A 21,173-nucleotide genomic window follows, 5' to 3' on the forward strand; every position below is an offset into this window, starting at 1 on the left:
GCACAAGAACAAGCTCTGAGTACAAGATCCATAGAGGCTGGGGTCTATCACACCAGGCAAGACCCCAGGTGCAGGCTGTGTAAAGATGCCCCAGAGACAATCCAGCACATAACAGCAGGGTGCAAGATGCTAGCAGGCAAGGCATACATGGAACGCCATAACCAAGTGGCCGGCATAGTGTACAGGAACATCTGTGCCGAGTATAACCTGGAAGTCCCGAGGTCAAAATGGGAGATGCCCCCAAGGGTGGTGGAGAATGACCGAGCTAAGATCCTGTGGGACTTCCAGATACAGACGGACAAAATGGTGGTGGCTAACCAACCGGACATAGTGGTGGTAGACAAACAGAAGAAGATGGCCGTAGTGATCGATGTAGCGGTTCCGAATGACAGCAATATCAGGAAGAAGGAACACGAGAAGCTGGAGAAATACCAAGGGCTCAGAGAAGAGCTCGAGAGGATGTGGAGGGTGAAGGTAACGGTGGTCCCCGTGGTAATCGGAGCACTAGGTGCGGTGACTCCCAAGCTAGGCGAGTGGCTCCAGCAGATCCCGGGAATAACATCGGAGATCTCTGTCCAGAAGAGCGCAGTCCTGGGAACAGCTAAGATACTGCGCAGGACCCTCAAGCTCCCAGGCCTCTGGTAGAGGACCCGAGCCTGAAGGATAAACCGCCCGCAGGGGCGTGCTGGGTGTTTTTTTTATATATATATTTAAATATATATATATATATATATACATACATATACATATATATATATATATATATATATATATATATATATATATATATATATATATATATATATATATATATATATATATTTTTTTTTTTTTTTTACTTTTGCTTCATATTCTTCCATATCAGTCGTGTTTCATGTGCATTTCTTTTTACTGGTCTTTGCTTAAGTTGCCTCACTGGGCCACCGTATCAATGCGTAATTGTAAATGTAACTATATGATTTAAAATAATATAATAAAATGAATTTGAATTTCATTATAGAAGCGTACACCTCACAGTGGTTTGCTCCACTTCCTGGCGTTCAGGGAAACACATTAGCACCATTAACTTGTGCTTTAACGTTAAAGGGCAGCTAAGTTTCATAATGGATATTTTTATTGTTATGTAACTTTTTTTTTTTTTTTAACTCTAATGGGCAATAAATAATTGTCATTTAACAAACTTTTAAATGACCTGATTTAAAATATGGCTGACTGCTTTCTACTCTTTGTTTATAATTAATTAGATGAAATTAATTTGAGAAATGCCTTTGTTACTACAGTTGAAGTATATATGAATGTGAGTATATGTTGCTAGAAGACATGCTCAGCCTGGTCCCCTTGTGCCCCCCAGCTTTAAGATGACAGTGTTAGGGTGGGAATGTCAATGATTGTCTGACTCGTGGTGGACTAGCAGCCTGTCCAGGGTGTACCCCACCCACACTTAATTACAACTAGGATAGCCCTGACTTGGATAAGCATTAAGAAGATGTTTCAGAAGAGAGGATATTATAGTAAACTAAGAGGAAAAAGCATCTAATTCATTTCAAATAAGATAAAAATTCATTCAAAACTATGACAGCTCTGCTTTGAAGCAGCAGGGTTAATGATGAACTTTTATCAGTGGAAGTGTTTTGCCATGAACTGTTTCTAGAAAAAAAAGTGCAGAATGACACAAGCAATGAGTAAGACGAGGGCAGTGAGGTCATAGGCACATTTTAAGCTTCCTCAAAGGCAGCAATGGTGTGATCCACCTCTGTCCTTAAACCCAGCCCATCTGTTTAAATAACACATTATGCAATTCATGAAAGATAAGCTTGTTCTCCCAATCAAACGTACCTGCCGTAAATTGATTTCACAATGTAAAAAAGGTTGTAGTCCTGAAAAGAAAAAAACATACAAGACAAGCGTGTGTTCATTTCAGATAATGCTGTCGGCATTGAGGTGTGGCTGTCACAAAAAAAAAAAGAGCTCTTCTCTGGCTCTGTAGTATTTACACAGCGTGCGTTCCTCACATACTTCTACGTTATGGTTCTGTAAACATGTAGAAAGCAGTTTAATCAGCCGCACCCACAGCACCTGTGAGCAGCAGCGGGGACTGTTCATCCAGAGATCTGATCTGTAATCATTCGCCACTGACCTGTGACCAGATTTCAGTCTCTTTATCATGAATATATACATTCATTGGGTGGAGCACCAGCTGCGCTGTGATAACTGGGACCCGCATCCTCTTTTAACCTTAATGAGAAAGACTGCAATGCTTAGTCTTACTAGAGCTATGACAGAACAGTTGTGCTTCCTAATCAAAAAAGGAGTTAAATGAGCAAAATCAGTGATATCTCCATATCTTTATGTAGTGTACATAAGTACACTTGATTCCTTTAGTTTGTTCCTAATATTTCTGCTGCACAAAATTTCTTTACCTGTGACTTATTTTAAATAGAAGGTTGTAGTTGTGAACCTAACATGTGCTTGCCTAAAGATAGATATTGGATAACACTTTGTTTTGTACATTTTATGGATAACTGGATGTTCTCAGGAAGTAGCCAAACATGTGCCAACTGCTATAAGGAGTGTAAACGCGGAGTGGGATACACAGCTCAAGACTGCCTATTTCCATCTTAACACTGCAGAGATGGCTAACATGCATGGGGGCCCAGCCCTGGAGCAGGGTGCCGCCGGTGCATCGAGCCACCTGGGGGGCTCTTCAACTGGTGGGGGAGATTGTCACATCTTGCAGGAGCTTTCCTCTCCTCAGGAGCTCCCTCTGCAGGAGGGGAGATACAGGAGAGGTGGAGGAAGATCTCAGCCTGGGTGTTTATTGTCTTATGTAGTCTGGAAGATGAGTGGATGGTGGGGTGGGTGCAGTTTTCTCTGTGGTGGGGTTGGGTGGACTGTCCCGTGCTCTGTGGGGCCGGGAGGCGCTGCTGCACTGGGCCCCGGTCTGGATGGGCCTGGGCCCCCTTTCCCTGGCGGGTCGCGGAGTATGGGGGTGCCTACTGGGGTCAGCGGGGGAGGTGGCCCCAGGGAGGGGTCACTTGCCCCTCCCTTCCTTCCCTCCCCATCTCCAGCTGCCTCCCTCTTCCCGCTCCACCACAACCACCCACACATGCAGGGCCTTGGAGTAGGGGTATGTCACCAGGGTGCAGAGGAGGCTACCCCCCCTGTCCCCTTCTGGCTGCCTCTGCCTCAATTTTATCCCACAACTTAGACATTCACATTACTCACACTCTCATTACACATACATATAGGATCTTGGGGGTGGGCACGATACACGGAATCCAAAGTACCATCAGGGTGTACACCCCACCCTGGGCGTCGTTGCCCACCTCTCAATTTTAACTCATTCACTGCCATTGACGTCTATAGCCGTCAATGTCAGTGAATGAGTCAATGGGTTTAACTCATTCACTGCCAATGGCTGGCAGTGAATGAGTTAAATACACGTAGACATTGAGGGCTAGCAGGAGGGACCATGCGCTTACCTGCTGCTCTCTGGCAGGTAGCTCCAAGCCCTCCTGGGTTTTAAATGCACCTTAGAACACACATGCATCAACACTACAATGAGCGGGTGGAGGGAGGTTTGGAGTCTTCTCTCACCCCCCATTCTCTGCGACCTGCTGGAGCGGGGGGGCTAGGAGGAGGAGTTGGCCGTCTGACTGCGGTCTGGAGTGTGGGGCCTTCCTGCTGCTGCGGAGTCGGGGCGATCTGCCTCCCCCCACCGCAGGGAAAAGGGTAACACCACCTGGGTCTGGGTGAAGTTCCCCCCTCCAGGGGCAAGGGTACCTAGACCCGGTTTGTAGAGTACGCTTGGGGAGTGTGATCGTGTGTACAGCGTCTCTTTATGTCTGTCTCCACGTTGGTTGAGTGTGGAGTAAGTGCATATGAGAGCATGAGGGTGGGAATGGATGTTTGTATCTGTGTGTGCCTGTATGTCTGTGTCTATATGTCAGGTTGGGTGTCAGGCGCCACCTCTCTGGGGACATCTCAGGCCCTCCAAGGTTTGGAGGCCTATCTCCCCCTACCACCACTTCCCCTGCCAGTGGCGGACTCCCTCAGACATCGGTGCATTGGTGGTTCTTTGTGTCCGGGGATGGGCGTCCAGGTACACACCGGCTCACTCCTTGGCGGCCGCTTATCGGGGCCTGGAGCCTGGGGCTCGCTCGGGCCACTTCGGAGGTGGGGTGCCCCCGGCCTCTCGGCCTGGGGCTCGGTCACTCAGGCACGACTGGCTGCCGGCGGAGCTCACGGGCGCGTCACTGCAAGTCCCCCTGGCTTCTGCTCCGCGGCTGCTGAGTGAGCCCTCATCTGGGACTCTCCTCAGCTCTTTCTGGGACAGTGGCGCAGCTGCCCCTCTGTTGGTCTTCCTTGGTCTCTTGTGTTCTGGGGGCCTCTGGATGTCTGGAGTTTTGATCTCCTCCATACCTGCTTCATGCCCTGGAGGACGGGGCTGTGCCCCCCCCCCCACACCCTCTAGCAGATTATTACATGAAGGAACCTTTTAAAAAACAAAAAACAAGCACGTCCATGCTCACAGGTGTACACACGGGTGATCACACCCACAAACTACACCGTTTTTGGCTCCTACCTCAAAGCACACTGTGTTCTGTTGATCTTACGTGCTGCACAATAATGTTTAACATTTAGTATTTACTGTCATATTCCCATATATCATTGTGATGTTGTTTATTCTATTACTCTTGTTCTCTTCTGCTTGTTTTCTTTTTTCTTTCTCAGCAGGTGATCCAGGTGATTGATATATGCATTTTTTTTTCTCTGCCCGTTCTGTTGGTTTATGTTTTTTGCCCTTCTCCCCCGTCCCTCTTCTCAGCTGTTTCTCTTTCCCTCTTTCTTTCTCCCCTTCTTTCCCCCAGTCAAGTCTGTCCCGTATTCAGTAAGTGAAAATAAAATAAACAATAAAAGGTGAATCAAATGGACCATTACGGCAAGGCTGGGATGGTCAATTTGGTAAAGTAAATCCGTTGGGCATCTTTGTTTGCCTTTAGACAACAATTCTGATGGCAAAAGAGCCAAACGGGACAGGCAAAAAAAACAAGAGATGGCTAACATATGAAATAACAGATTTTGCTGATAGTCAAGTGGAGCACTGCATGGAAAAGCTTGCCCAGTAGTCGTTACTCTGCTCATACTGCAGTAAAACGTAACTTGAAGTAGACAAGAAATCACTTTGCTATTCAATTCTCTACCAGCAGATGTAGACATTGCTTCATCTCAGCCTACTAGCAGCTCCACAGGTATTCAAAATTTAACATTAATGCATTTATACAAACCCAAAACTCATGTTTTATGAACACTGTCATTAAGTTGTGGTGGGATGCAACCCTTTTAACCATTTTGCCTTCACCTGGCACCACCCTCCCTGCAAAACAAATACTATTTCAGCTACTAGATTAAGCAAGGTGATTTTTATTTTTACTCCTGTTATGGCAACATCAGTAACACAAAAACCCTGAGACACCTGATTGTCATTAGGTTAAATGCTGGTTTAAGGGATTGTTGTACCTGATTGCACACGTCGCTTGAATTCTTGCAGGACCCTGACATCTGCTGGACATTGAGAGTCATACTAATACCGCTCCTCTAATGACTCAGCAACATTCATGTTGTAGTAAAGGAGACACAAAACTGTCTTTTCAGGAGTTTATTTGAAAGATCATGCAGTGCACTTTCAAGAAAGGAACTTAACATCACTTTCAATGATACACGTGAAAACTGATACATTTTTATTTACCTAGTACAAAATTTTAACTAAACAGGAATGTAACAAATTAAATAGCATTAGGAAAAATGTGCGCAACATCACTAGTGCTGCACTGCAGATCTTAAAAAGGTTTGACAGAGGTTGGAGTTGTTGTAACCCTGTTGTGTAAATACAAAAAAAAAAAAAAAATCTGGATCAAGTATACAACTCAGACAAAAAGCAATAAATTACTTCTTTCAAGTGTACGACAAGTTTACTGTGAGAACTGAGGAGGCATGGGGTACGGCACCAGTGACGGTGGAGGATGCTGCTGTTGCTGCGGCGGTGGCGGAGCCTGTCCCTGGGGGAAGGGGAATGGGGGATGACTCACACCATTCTGCGCAACAGCCTTACCAGCACCAAACTGCTGGCCCTGGAAGTTGTTCTGGCCTACGAATGACCCAGTCTGGTTACTACTAAAGTTTGACTGTCCGTTACCATTGTAGCTTCCTCCATTGAAGCCATTGCCGTTGTTGCCCCCATAGCCTCCATTCTGAGAACTCATGCCATAAGACTTAGCTGGTCCATTATCAAAGCCTCTGTTGTCCCTGTCCCTAAAATTGCCAAAATCGCGCCTTCCTGAGGAATACCTATCTCGATGATTATCTCGATAGTCACCACCTCTGCCTCCCCTTGAACGACCTAAAAAGAGATGTGGCAACATTAGAAAAGCGATACAGGAACACGTTTTAGTGAAAGCAATTTAAACTCAAAGTTGATGCAAAGATCAAGTCGTGATAAAGAAATTAATCTTAAAAGAAAGGAGGAGCGGGTTAAAGAGACTCATCACCATTTTTGTATCTCACCAATTAGATTTACCTCCTCTGTCTTCTGCCATTTGGAGGAGCTTTGGGTTGATAGCCTGGTTGGCCTCTCGAAGCACAGAGACGAGGTCGCCGGCTTGCCTCATGTTGTTTGGTGTGAAGAAGGTATAGGCTGTGCCTGTCTTTTGGCTACGAGCCGTTCTGCCAATGCGGTGGATATAGTCCTCGGAGTTGTTGGGGTAGTCAAAGTTGATGACAAATTTGACGTCTTCAACATCTGTAATGTTGCAGTGTGGCATAAAAAGAGGACAGCACACAAAATGTGCACCGGCGCCACCACAACAACCGGATCAAAAACAAAAGAGGGCAAGTTAGTACGGTCATGACGGTGGGATTGCTGGTTAACCCACAAAGGCTGCAAATTGACTGGCATTAGACACATAATCCTCGGGGAGACTACGGTGGGAAGAGAGAAACGATGCACACTCCGTTAGCTCCTAATCCAGTGAGAAAATAAAAACCTTCCCTGCTAAGCAACTGCCAAACCACACAAAAAAGAATGGATCAGCAGCCTTACCATTCTTGGAGTATGCATTCACTAGTCCATTCCCATTGCAGAACACGCCCCTCATATTGTCAAGTGACCTCATGTCGCTACACAGTAGGGCTGCTATGCACACTACTGCCTCCGAGTGTGCTTCAACTAGCTTTTACCGAGGTCCCTTTGTTACGCACACATGAGACCTTTGTTTTAAAGCTCACATGTGCATCTCTTGGCAAGAAACTGTAGCTCTGAACCCATTTGCAGGATGTCTACAAGTGCACCCCTTCTCAGCTTTTCCAGACCCACTGTTCACTTGATCACAATGTCTCTCGTTGGCAGGTCTCGACATGACTTTGAAACGCAGGCGAGGGAGGAGTGTGAGCTTGGATTTTGTCCAAGTTTGTCCAACTAGCATGTCCCACTGTCACCAAAAGGGCCAGTAGCCATGTCTTTACAGAGGTGAAGGTATGACCGATCTGACAGACTGCTCTTCAGACAGAAGTTTAGGAAACTGCAACATTAAGCCACCCATGCTTTTAAAAGTCTAATAAGGAAGCACCTAATATGACTAATGACTTGCCATGCCCAAACAAATGCAAGACAATCAGAGGCTGTGTTGGTGGGCTTCGAGCTGGGAGAGTTAGAGCCTGGGTGTGTGAAGCAGTCCAAACCATTGCCAGAGAACAGATGAGCATATGGGGAGTCCTTCAACTTCCCCCTCTTTTAGGCAGGCCAGAGCGTTATTCTGCACTTGGGCCTGGTCACCTCTGTACATCTGCACAACTGGGAGACCCGTGCCTCGCCAGTCGGGACACCTCCAAGAATCCTCCTTCCCCCTCTGGATACCTGGGCTTGTCATGCCAAGGCCCTGCCACATAGACTGCTCCTTAAGGCCAGGGGAGAAACTCAGAAAGAAGCAGAAAAGTTAAAGAAAGCAAATACACTCTCTTTTTAGAGGTACAATATAGGTATTAAACACATCATGGAGGATACTGACCTAAACCCCTGGATGCAACATCTGTGGCAATGAGAATTGGCGCCTTCCCATATTTGAACTCTAGAAAACAGAAACCAAACGCTGTAAGACTCAACCATGATGTGTACTTTTTATTCTGAATCTCAGTTTAACCAGTGGTTTAAATTTACCATTGAGCACCCAGTCTCTCTCCTGCTGGCTTTTATCTCCATGGATTCCCATAGCAGGCCATCTAAAAGTAAACAAGGGTTCAAATTTAGTTGTGTTACTGCATCTCAGCAAAAGCAGTACTTTAAAGCAGTAGTTTAGTTTTAACACTTACCCGTCCCTTCTCATCCTCCTGGTAAGGTCATCACACCGCCTCTTAGTCTCTACAAAGATGATGGTCTTGTTCTCCTTTTCACTCATTATTTCCTCAAGCAGACGAATGAGCCTACAAGAAATCAGACACTCCGTAAGTAAAACTGAGGAACACATCCTGTCACCTTACAGTTGGCACTTTACTATAGAACAGTTACTCACTTGTTCTCCTTCTCGCCATCATTGCACACATCCACTATCTGCAGGATGTTATGGTTTGCACTGAGCTGCAGTGCCCCAATATTGATCTGAACATATTCCTTCAAGAAATCTTCAGCTAGCTGGCGAACTTCTTTGGGCCAAGTGGCACTCCACATCAGAGTCTGCCGGTCAGGCTGCAAATATAAAAAAAAAATAATAATAAAAAAAAATTGCAACGCATTACATGTCTAGCAGGGAATCACTTTATTCCAACAAGTCTACTTGGATATATATGCAGAAACTTACTCTGATTTGGTCAACGATTTTCCGAATCTGTGGCTCAAAGCCCATGTCCAGCATTCTGTCAGCCTCATCAAGCACAAGGTACGTGCATCTACGGAGGTTGGTCTTTCCTGCCTCCAGGAAGTCAATGAGTCTGCCTGGAGTGGCAATGCAGATCTCCACACCTTTAAAGTAATAATGAGAAGTTAACATCTTAACTATACAGGGCAAGCACTTGACCCCCGCCCCCAAAAAAATAAAAAATAAAAATAAGCAACAGTACCTCTTTCCAGGTCACGAATCTGGGGTCCTTTAGGTGCACCACCATAGATGCAGGTGGACTTTAGACGAGATGCTCTGCCATATTCAGCGGCCACCTGTTGCACCTGTTGTGCCAGCTCTCGGGTTGGGGCAAGCACTAAACACTGTTAGAGGAAGATAATAGCTTTTTACAAATGGCTCAAATGGCTACACAACTTCAACACTGAGAAAGAAAACACGAAAACCCCTACTCAAGCCAGTACTGAAGCTAACACACACACACAGAAAGCATGTCGTTACTTACAATTGGACCATCTCCACGTTCCAAGAAAGGCTGGTGGTTGATGTGAACGATTGCAGGCAGCAGATACTGCAAGTCAAAAGAGTTTCATAGGTAAGAAAAGTATCAAGGAAATATTAAATCATCTGGTCAGCTCAGATGATTAAAGCTGCAATTTGTTTAAAGACAAAACAATACTGAACTTACAGCAAGAGTTTTGCCAGAACCAGTCTGAGCAATGCCAACCATATCCATGCCACTAAGAGCCAGAGGCCAGCCCTGAGCCTGGATGGGTGTAGGTTCAGTCCAGTTCTGTTTGTTGATGACATCCATCACATATGCTAAGAAGAAAGAAATCAAATGTTAATTGAAATAATTTAACCTGTTTGCAATACCATCTCACTAAGTTGTTTTCAAACTTACAGGGAAAGCTTGCTTCATGAAACTTCATGATAGGATTTGGGCAATCCCTCCCCTTCACTGTAATTATTTTGGATCTCCTGTACTGTTCAACCTCTGGCTGCAAAGAGTGAAGAAAAATAAGATCAGTGGTCACAACCAATTGCATAACTTCTAACACGTGCAGGGCAGAGCACATGTCGAGAGGCGTTACAAAACATGTCATACGTACATGAGACCTCCGGGCAACGTCTGGATGCTGCTGATAGAAGTTTTTCTCAAACTTGGGGAGCTCGTCCAGGTTCCAGTGTTTCTTCCGCAGTCGGTCACCGGGATTGCCAAACTTTCCTCCACCGCCACCACCACCACGGCTTCCACCGAAACGAGGAGGCCCACCGCCATAACTGAAATTAATAAAGTAGTTTTTGTGTAAGTTTTTTTTTAAAACTCAGTCTCCTTACAGTTATTATTAAAAATACGACTTGCGCTGTCACTTTAGACACCGACTATTATAATATAGAAAACTTCTTATTAACTGCGTCATTCTCTGAAATTACATAGCTGCTATATACTTTCCAGCCAGCAGAGGAACAAAGAGGGGGCGAAAAAGCCGGCATTTTGTATCCGCATTCACGCTACCACATGGCGAAAAGCCGACTAGCCAGCTGTGCTAGCATTACTAACATCACTCGCGCTGACCACAATCATTTCTCAGAAAAGGCTAGATTTAATCACAAAAGGTGGGGAGGACGCGAGGCCAAGCGATTCCGATCACCAACATTTTGAATTAGCTCCCTGCTTCCTTCCGAATTTGCTAACGTATCCTGAAGCTAACGAAAACCCAGTGTGCCAGGGCACGAGGCCAAACTAGGCCTTGAGCCAAAGACAACGACAGCGGGCTTCTCTCACCGGCCTAGGCCTTGGGTTTGAAATATACCGGTCAAAAGCCTGTTTTTCCAAAGCGAGACACTTTCTGTTAATTCAAGTAAATTCTGCCTGTTTTTTCATCGACAAAAACTACAATATTGAGCTGAGTGGTTCTTTTTTTCGACTACGAAAGCCTTTGGACATTTTTACTAGACGGTGATTAAAAAAATAAAGTCTAAATATATCAAATAATGTACTTACCCTCTATCCCTGTCTCTGCCACGATCTCTGTCGGAATATCCAGGCATTTTGTGTACAAACCGTATAAATTAAAAGGAAAAGGATAAATACAACAGACTTGGCCCGCCGACTGAAAAATTCCGACCGGCACTGACGCTGAAATGCCGGTATCGCAAAAACGGGGTCCGGTTTTTATAACAAGAGGAAGTTCCACCCCCCGGGATGTATTCATCCGCCATACGGGGTTCGACTTTTAATGCTCAAAATGTGAATAAAACACACAATAACACACAACAAAGAAGTAAACTCACCATAACTTTTAAGCTATAAGCTGTCTTTCCGAGAGTTTTACTAAATCTATTTTAGAAGCTAAGCTTGGCAAAATAGAAGAAACGTCAGAAAGGCTTCAGAAATAATAACTCAAAGAAATGTTTTTCGTGTTTTATTCCTGAATAACATGCTTATAAAAATCTCTCTTAAATCGTAAAGCACAAGTCAGAAAAGGAAAAAACTCAGGATCGCTTTGACCTCGGTTACTGAATCATATACTGGCGGAAGAATATGTACGAGACAGAAAAGCGGTCACGCGGCTTGCTTGAACTCCCGACTTATTACTGTAAGTGACGTCATTAGAGGTTTCACCATATAAACTTTTTGTTTGTTTGATCGTATGTTGTATACAGTCAGCCACACCCCGCGCAGCACGTGTAAACTTGTGTTTTACATATACTCGAACGAATAACTAGAAAATATTGTGATATAATAATAATAGTATTGTAATAATCAGAGAAAATATTTAAAGAGTAGGGAAAAGCGTTTTTTCCCGACAAGAAATTATCCCATAGCAACAAAAGAATACAGAGCATTATTTGGATAACCGTTAACAAAGAGAGACTAAACAAATCTGTGTCTCTGATTAGGGAGCTGTAACTTTGTAAGACCCGAACTCTTCCACGACATGCATTTTTAATTTCTCTTTGATATTTGGTCACATTGGGGCCCGATGAATATAAAAACAAAGAACTACCTTACCCAGCAATATTCGACTTAACTGGCTAGTTAAGATAAGTGAGCCATAATCCAGTTCTCCATTACCAGTGTTGTCAACATTTTGAACCCAAACCCACATAGAAAAGTCTAATGTTCTTTTTCCTTCTTTACATTTATTTGCACTCCCCAAGATCAAAACCATTCAATGGGCCGAAATTGATAAAGCCACATCTTGTTAGTGTCTAGGGTGCCATTATAAATCAGAACTTAGGTCTGGGCTTTGACACAGGCCATTTTTCTCTCCCCAAGCCAGGAAACACTTGATCTCTGCGACTTTCCCCCCACAAACCTTTATTTGGATTACAGTGATTTGCTATTTATGAATTCACCAGGCCAGTAACTAAAGAAGCTGGATACTGTCTGACAGGGTTTTATTTTTAAATACTGGTTGTGGAAATCATGTACATCACTGTCCTCTACATGCTGCTGCTAAAAGGCCATCTCTGCATACCCGCTGACTTTCCCTTTGGTTGTTTTTTTACATCTACAAATCTTTGTTTAGACTGGTTCCTTCTTATCTGTATGTCTAAATGTGTAAAAGCCACAACCAGTGTGACCTACATTCTCCCTATATTACACAAGTATTTTTCCCCAGAGTGAGAACAGGTCAGTTTCCTGTACCAATCTACAGGAGGAGTTGAAACCCCCCTCCCCAGCCAAGTACCAGCCGTTTAATCTGGAGTGGTCTCAGTGGGTGGTCACAGCCTTATCCCATTCACATATAAAGACTTTGCACACCCACATGAGCTATTCTTATATTAGATGGTGCTAATGATGCAATCAAACTGAAATAAAGTGATTGTTTAGGATCAATACTACCTGAAGTACCCTCCACCCCACCCCAATACTAATCATAATCAAAACACTCTTCTTGAAGAAACCACAGGACATCTGTTTGTACAAGGCCTTACATTGTTAGACAAAGGCAAGTTTAATTAGAACTAATTACACACAAAAATAAAATACTCTTACAAAATGATAGTGTTAACATATATCAAATTGCATCAGTCAGCTATGAGAGATATAGTCCTGCTAGTGGATCATGCTATTAAAAAAAATTAAAAAAAGAAAAGAAAAAAAAAGCGGCATCTCTCAACTTATTGAATAAAAAGTGTAGTTCAATGGAGAGGCAGCTGTGGGGCGTTGCTGAGCGACGTAGTGTAGAAAGACAATTGGGCAAATCAGCCTGTGCACTGGACTTAAAGGTGAATGAGTATCTGGCACAGAGGTCGCCGAAGAAGAGGCAACCTCCATCTGTTCGTGTGCAATTCCTCTACTCGGTTCAAGAAAAAAAAACGTCTTCTTCTGCTTAAGTTAAAAGATAAATTACAGTTGGTTTGATCCACATATACGAACGATATTTTTAATTACTGTACAAAAAGCACCATCTGAGGACACTTTTCACTTTGCGAGCACTCGGTCTAAATGTATTTCTTTTCAAGCGTATGCAAACGTTAAGAACAGTCCACGGTCGTAGAGATTGCTAGACAGGCAGCATCTTTTAAAAACATTCAAGAGTTTCATTTTCAAAAATTGTAGAAAACACCCCCCCACCCCCTCCTGTCTGGATTAAAACGTAGCGAAAGCAGGCTAAAAAACAAAAAACACAGGACTTGTCTCATTTTAGTTCACGTTCAAACAAACGATGGAGACATGCAACAGTGAGTGTGCGCTTATGCTTTTCTGTGGGCACACTGAAAATATGACTTTTTAAACACCTTAAAGAGGACCTATTATGGGATTCTACTAGAGTAGCTTTGCATGATTTCACAGCTCAGAATGATCCTGGGCCCAGTGCACCCGCCTCAGTCCAATCCACCATCTGAAACAAGCCAGCTTTACTTTAATAGGTGGGCGGTGCTGTGTGTCTGAGCATCCTCTCCTCAGTGACTCACACAGAGGCAGGAGTGTTAGAAAAAGAAGCATAAAACATAACATTTAGCAGTGAGAAGTCTGAGGTTTGGGCTTACAAGGATTACTCTGTGACCTCTACATTTGAAACTTTACCCACTGTAACAGCAGATATATGACACAAAAGAAGGAAAAACACAATAGGTCCCCTTAAACATTCAGGAAATCGAGACAAATAGAATTAATTTCAAATCAAACCAACATCCCAAACTACTTTTGACATCTCCTGAGAACGTGGCTAAGTAGAGCTCTTGGTGTCCACAAACAGGTAATGAGTGCGAGTAGTGTATTGTGCACTTTAAGCAGTAGTATGTCAGTGAGCGAGGATGCCGATACAAGACAAGTGTTAATGCTATTTAGCACCACGTGGCTACAAGGTAGTAGAGGTTTTTCTTTTTTCTTCTTCTTTTTAAAAAACAAAAAAACAATAGCAATATGGAGCCAGCGCAAAGAAGACACCAACAGAGTTTGGACAGCTTTAGAAATGAATGGCAGGCATTGTGACATTAATATAGCCCAGCTACAAATGACTGTTTAAATAAAAATTCAAAAAAAAGGGGGTGGGGGCTCACATCACCATGTCTGTCGCTCCAGGATGAAAATCAGTAGAATTTAAAGGGTCAGCTCAATATTTGCAAAGATCCATTCATTCAGAACAGCTATGGCACTGAGAGGACATCGCATGTGTGTCAAAGACCTTGTTTGTTTTGCCCTTTCTGACAAACGTCTCCTCGTACAGTGCGAGGGGTCACGGCGAGAGATAAACCACAGCATTCTTTAGTGAGATTGAGTCAAGCTTAATTTTTGTTTTTCACAATTTGTCTTCTATAATTTAAACAGCAACACTTAACAAAGATTTTATTTTTCTGAAACAATGGAAAGGGGTTTCTGAAATATAACAGCAATAAATTATATATATTATATAGATTTATTTTTTTTAGTGTTTCTTTCTCAATTTTCCCTGTTATATAAAAATAACACATTTCAAGCCATTCATCCATTTACTCTTTTTTTCTGAACACGGACAGTTGTCAAAACTGGTGAAAACCGGCTTTCTGGGTATGCAGACACAGGAGCGCTGGTCCCCCACTGCTGTCTTTGGAGAAGGTTGTAAACCGTCGATTGTAATTCAGTCTCGAGTCCTGCCCTTCTCATCCACGCACATCCCCAGTTTTCCCATCCTTGGCGTTAGAGATAACCCCAGCGTGATCGCCGCGAGGCACCACACAGCCCGAGTCACGCACTCTCGGCGTCCAAATTTAGTGTTTCCAAGTAGTTGTGCTGTAACCACTTGTGACCCTGTGCTCTAGCAAACAACAGTCTTGTTTAAAGTGGCCATTGTTTCAGAGCGGACTGACCTTGTTTTCTGCTTGGCAAGATCGACAATTGCTACATGGAATATGTTTCTTTTTTTAAATGCTAAAATGAACTTAGAAAAAGGGAAGAGCCAGCAAATTTTGCCAGTTCAACAAGTTAGTAAATAGTTTGAGTTATTAGCAGCTGAAGAGATCCTTTTCAAAGATAAAAATAAGATATTAAGGAGGGCTAGGGGGCAGGGGGGGTGTCTTTAAAAAAATACCCAGAGTCAGGTGACATTTTGAGGTCTTCTTTGCCCACCCTCCCCCTTAGCTTGTCCTCTGGGAAGTTCGAGCACCCCTTTGTGAAGCATCCATCAATGAACCCCAGTTGGAATGGACGGGTGCTCATCGTGGCCGAACCACATTGCTTCTGGTCGTCGGTGAGCTCCGCCAGCGTCGGAGACTCACTCTACAGCAAAGCCGCACGTCTCCTCAATGGCAGTGAGCAACTTGTCGTACAGCTTGTCGTAGCTCTCATAGGGAGGAATGTCAATCCGGTTGAAGCTGGAAGACAGAGGGTGAGATGGAGTTTAGGATCGTGGGTCAATGCCGGAGCAACGAGTCTTAAAGCGAGAGGACTAAAACTATTATAATGTCAACAGTTTGCTCACCAGGTGTGGGCTTTGGGCAGGTTGTTTGTGCTGGCGTCAATCTGGTGAATGGTGAAGAGTCGGGGGCCAGCAGCACCTGTATACAACAGCAATAAAAAGGATATTTACATACCTGCATTGTACTGTGTCGAACTGAGGACCACATAAACAGAACAAACATGGAAATGTAGTCTATAATTTAAAAAAAACAAAACAGTTTTTACAATTTGTAACCAGCTTGAATTCAATATTTGGTACGACCTCATTTATTCTTCAACACAGTCTAAACTCTCTTAGGCAGCTTCTTGTCATTTCTTTAAGTAGTCTTCAGGAATAGTTCTCCAGGCTTCCTGAAGGACATTCAAAGCTCTTCTTTGGATGTTTCCTTTGTTCTGTTCTCTGCTTCAGTAACATTGAGGCCAATGCACGACTAATTGTGCTCCATTGTGTGATTGTGTATCCAGGTTTGCTTTTACCGCACTGGCTGTGTGTTTGGGATCATTGTTGTGCTGAAAAATTAAGCTGTGGCCAATCAGATGCTTTCTAGATAAGTTTGTATTTTGGATCAAAATCTGATGGTACTTTTCTGTGTTCATAATTAGTTTTAATAAGATCTCCAACACCATTAGCTGAAATGCAGCCTCAAACAATGACAGAGCCTCCATAATGGTTTACAGATGGGTGTAGAGACCCACTGCTGTACCTCTCTCCTGATCTCCTCCATATATACTGACAATGATTTGAACCAAATGTGGATTCATCACTCCATCAGACCTGTTTACTCTCATTTAGTTCTTGTGTAATTCAGCATATCTCAGCCTTTTCTCCTTCTTTTCCTTCCTTAAGAATGTAAGAATGAGAGTTGTCTTTTGGCGTCTGCAGATATTTTACTCAAGACAGGACGATCACGTTATGTAAGGTGTTGTCAGCATGTGGATCGCTGTGTACTGCTCATGCCAGGGTGATGTGTCTGTGCACAGATCTGTCTGCCAGGACGGACCAGGGTGCATATCAAGTCGCAGAAATCCAGACAGAGACAGGCAAACACTCCAACACGCACCTGTGTTTCATGTTTTCATCCTGAATGGTATTACCTTGGAGAGCCTTAAAACCTTGGAGGGGGACCCTGGAGGAACCGGTGACAAACTGCAGCAGCCGGGCTCGGCGTTCCTCATCGAAAGACTCCACAGCTTTCCAGAACCATTTAACGATGTTGCTGTCTGGAGTGCAGTGCTTGAGTCGTGTGTTGGACTTCCAGTCGTTGATGTCGATTTTACCCAAGCCGCACACAATCAACTACAGAGAGAGAGAGAGAGAGAGAGAAAGTCCTCAATTAGAGTGAACAGACTCACAAGCTAAGCTGAGCAACATAACATCCTCACACAAATAAGGAGATGTTAAGTTACCTCTAGCTCCTTCTCATCAAAAGCCTTGAGAAGGTGTTGGGGGATGACCTCGTTGAAGCCCTTCTGCAGAGCCAAAAACTGGGCTTCTATGCCTCGCAGGAAACGCCAGTTTACGTAAAGCCGCACGTACTCCTTCTTTGTGTCCTGGGTGACGGAGATGCTTTTCCCATTGGGCTTGAGCTCGTGCTGGATGATCTCTCCATAAGCATTATGCTCTACACAGAAGGTGTGGTCCAGCACACCTGTGATGTCATTATCCCTGGAGGAAGATAAACCTTTAAATTACTTTTGAAGAGTCAAAACAGACTTAAAAAAAAAAGGCATCATTAGTAATGTAACATTTTAAATAAGTGGTAATCAGTAAACCCAGCAGGTAGAATGCTAAGCCGGAGTAATGCCCTGACATCATGTCACATTACATAATTTCTTTAGAGATTATTAAAGTATTCTGACTCTGATGAGTCTGAAAATATGTGATTAACAGACCACTGATGTAAAAACTGGTTTTAAACCATAGGGGGCGCTGTCATCAAAGTTAGAAGAAGTAAACACAGTTATACCCCCCCACCCCACCCCTTTGCATAACATGTATTGACATAATGGGAATAAAATTGTGAGTGATGTGTTGTAATGATCCAGAAATCACAACAAAAAATGAAAAGAAAAGGAACGCTGCTCTGACTTGTACGTACAGGATCCAGACAAGACTGTTGTGCAGGTCAGGATCAACAGACTCCATGTCATCCAGGGTGATGGGTTTACCCAGCAGCTGTTTGTAGAAGGGTAAAGTAAAGCCCCCATCGATGTAGTGGCCATGGAACACTGCCATTCCCATGATACGGCCCACGAAGTGAAAGTATGACAAGTGCTCCTGAAGGCAGACAAAACAAACTTCAGTTTCCAAATGAATAGATGGCGGCGAGTTATCTGCAGACGTGAATGTTCACAGTGTATTTTGGACTCTTCCCCCAGACTGTGCTCAACATAAACACACACCTCTCTGACAGGAGGAATGTACAGTAATATGAAGCTGCTTCTACATGGCAGAAGCAGTAAATAACGAAGGTGAACCTACATCTCAACCACACTACGCAGAGGCTGCTTCTCCACTCACGCAAACATGAAAGTGCTAATTAATGTTAAATGACACCAGCTTAAACATAGCGCAATGACGCCGTGTAAGGTAAGACAAAACGCCAAGAAGTCCCTGATGGCAGCTGCACAGCAAGCTGTTATGAAAGAGGACGGCCTTGGTGTGACAGTGGCAACATCTAAAGGAACCAAGCAAGAGAAAAAAAAATTAGGAGACGAAAAGAAAGAAGGAGAGGAATGAAGGAAGAAGAAAGGAAAGAATGAAAAAGACAAAAAAGAGAGGAAGAAGAAGAAAGAAGAAGAAGGCAGAAGGGGAAGGAAGGAAGAAGAAGAAAAAATAGGAAATAAGAAAGATGTTTATGTGTGTTTATTTACTTATTTATTTAAGAAAAAGAAAATCCCATCTTTTTTGTGGACACTTGGTTCTAAAAGCATATTTCCAACATGGCTGCAGGTTATATGTGCAACTCACAGGATTGACTGCAGAGTCGGGGTTAATCTGCAGAGTGTAGATGTCATCACGGGAGTACTGGAACAGGCCGTAGTACGGGTTCAGCATCTCATGTGACAGCAGATAGAGCCACTCCCTGCACCGGGGTACAACAAGCATGGAAGAACAGAACAGAAAGCAGTTACACTCTCTGCACTGTAATCCCAGACCTAAACAGGAAAAGCACCTAACAACAAAACAGACGGGTATCAGGAGGCAGATGCCGTATTCACAGTTGGTCAAACTCTTTACCTCGCCACTCCTCCATAGTCGAGCCCCTCTTCACCTCTAAACTTCACCATCAGCCTTTTCCACAAATCCTTTGGCCTCATCTTCATCACCTGCCGATAGGATTCCTGCAACGCAGACACAAACATGTCAGGAACAGTGTCGACTTAGCTAGATGCTGATGTTAGAGTCACTGAGAAGACTCGCGTAATGCTGCGGCCGCTGTCAAAAATCGCGCGTGGCCAGTTCCCCCGTTACCTTCTGGTCATGAAGCACACATACAAGAACACAGCCCTGACCGCTGATCCTACACCTGCAGCTTTTGTGGCCATTGAAATGAAAGGCAATGGCTCAGAAGCCATGTTGAGGTCTTTTATGCTAATATGGCAGTGCATTTTTTTGGTTTTTTAGCAGTTGCTTCCAAGGATTTAGGACGACCTAAATCAGCGTTCCTCCCACGTGCGACCGGCTCACAGTGTCGTGTGGGGGGGATTCATTTAAAGTGGATTAGGGGCAGTTATAATAAACACAGTCGTAAGACTATAATAACACCGCCTCTTCCACAGCCAGGTTCCGCTGTGCCCTCCAGACGGAGCAGACAGGCTGAAGGGTGCTGGGGAAGAACTGGGAATGTCTTATCTGCGCCGAAAAAGGACACACGGAGACAGCTCTGACAGTCCACCGCCTAACACTCGCCTGTTCACTCATAATTTAATGCTTCAGCTGGTCTGGAGAAACTATGCAGTTATGTCTCGCTCAACCTCAAGATGTCCTCTGCCCCGCCTCCCCCCCACCTCCACCCTCTCTCTCGCTCACATCGAGATCAGCCAACAAAAATGTCTTCGTTCAGATTAACAGACGTGGCTGTTCCAGCACATTCCAGTGCATATTTTATGAGGGTCATGCAGTCTGTTGCAGGTGTTGTTGTTCTGGTGAAGGCCCTGCACGTCATAAGACACGGGAGGAAAAAAAACGAAGAAGGAGAAAAAACCCCCAAAAAACCCTCCCCCGCTGAGAAAATGTACTTCATCTCGAACAAGAGGGTCTGCTTTAGATTTTGAACAGACTGCCTTCACACATCATAGATAACTGTGTGCGTGCGTGCAGGTGTGTGTGTGTGAGAGAAATCGCTCTTACAGCCAAACTGCTATGGGCAACGACCTTTATGGGAGCACACACGGAGAACAGGGGAGAAAAATACCTATAAATAACGTGTGCAATTACAAGCTGCTCAGCGGGTACACAAGTAATTGTGGTAGTTGCTCAACTTACAAGGCATGTAATTTTGTAGCATTATGGAGAAATTGAGGGCATTGATTGTTGTGTGTTTTTGGGGAGGTTTTTTTTGCCAAATGTCAATATGTTGGCTGGAGTTTTAGGTTAAAGGATCAGGTGGTTGTGCAACGGAGCGCATTTATTATTTCCACAATCTCATTTCAAATGTTTCGCACATGCTCTGGCTCTCAAGTGAATACTCTCCTGGTTTAAATCACGTACCAGTTTCTGAACATGCAAGCTTTAGTTGTAACGAGGACTTTTCCTTTCCCTACTCACCTCAAAGATCTCCTCGCGGGACACCTCAATGCGACAGTGGCCGGCCTGAGGCTGCTGCTGAGACAGTTCCTGGCGAAGGATCTTGAGCTTCTGAACAAGATCTCGCTTGTACTTGGGCACCGTGAGGCACTCGGCCTCCTCGGGGAGCTGACCGGGGGACACCAGAGCCTGCTGGGCCTGATCCTTCAACTGGTTCTGACGACTGCAGGGGAAAGATCACACGGAAAGGCAGAGGAAGATGAGAACGGGCCAAAAGAAGGAGACAAAAAGACACACATCGCTTGAGAGAAAAATAAGCAAGCACTAGTGCAAGAATAACAAGAGAAAAGCCAAAAGGCTCAAAAACGCGTACTTTCTTAGTCCTTTGCTGAGTGCAGGGAATGAGGAGTAAACACACTGAGGTCATCTGGTAAGAACATCAAGTCAAACAGCTCCTCACATACACACAGACATATAGTAGGTGGAGGTGGGATTACTGGAGGTAAGACATCACAACGTGCGCACGCATACATTCCCCCACACCTGGCAGAAACCTCGCACACAGAGATGACTGAATTGAAAACTGTCTTTTAAAAAAAAAAAAACATACTCTGTTGTTTTTGACTCATCACATAAACTTGAG

General features: G+C 44.2%; 2 protein-coding genes across 3 annotated transcripts in view; both read right to left on the reverse strand.

Annotated features, from left to right (window-relative positions):
- Positions 1–5,644: 5,644 nt before the first annotated feature.
- LOC308412076 (putative ATP-dependent RNA helicase DDX5) lies at positions 5,645–11,059 on the reverse strand. The gene is made up of 13 exons (XM_080906163.1): positions 10,894–11,059; positions 9,998–10,169; positions 9,790–9,886; positions 9,574–9,707; positions 9,391–9,456; positions 9,109–9,250; positions 8,850–9,010; positions 8,565–8,737; positions 8,365–8,475; positions 8,213–8,274; positions 8,064–8,123; positions 6,578–6,799; positions 5,645–6,400 (listed from the first exon to the last, which is right to left on the reverse strand). Exons 1-13 carry the CDS (start codon positions 10,938–10,940, stop codon positions 5,973–5,975), a joined length of 1,875 nt encoding a protein of 624 aa, XP_080762289.1. The 5' UTR covers positions 10,941–11,059; the 3' UTR covers positions 5,645–5,972.
- A 1,757-nt stretch (positions 11,060–12,816) lies between these two features.
- smurf2 (SMAD specific E3 ubiquitin protein ligase 2) overlaps positions 12,817–21,173 on the reverse strand; it is a 54,961-nt gene continuing 46,604 nt past the window's right edge. For both annotated transcript variants that reach the window (XM_080905020.1, XM_080905019.1), the window contains 8 exons: positions 20,552–20,753; positions 19,022–19,125; positions 18,752–18,866; positions 17,880–18,058; positions 17,188–17,446; positions 16,876–17,077; positions 15,803–15,878; positions 12,817–15,695 (listed from right to left, as the gene is read on the reverse strand). In XM_080905020.1, coding sequence (XP_080761146.1) covers positions 15,596–15,695; positions 15,803–15,878; positions 16,876–17,077; positions 17,188–17,446; positions 17,880–18,058; positions 18,752–18,866; positions 19,022–19,125; positions 20,552–20,753 — 1,237 coding nt within the window. In that variant the 3' untranslated portion in view covers positions 12,817–15,595. The remainder of the gene's footprint in view (positions 15,696–15,802; positions 15,879–16,875; positions 17,078–17,187; positions 17,447–17,879; positions 18,059–18,751; positions 18,867–19,021; positions 19,126–20,551; positions 20,754–21,173) is intronic.

The sequence above is a fragment of the Rhamphochromis sp. 'chilingali' genome (genome assembly GCF_963969265.1).
Source record: "Rhamphochromis sp. 'chilingali' genome assembly, chromosome: 15".
NCBI lineage: Eukaryota > Metazoa > Chordata > Actinopteri > Cichliformes > Cichlidae > Rhamphochromis > Rhamphochromis sp. 'chilingali'.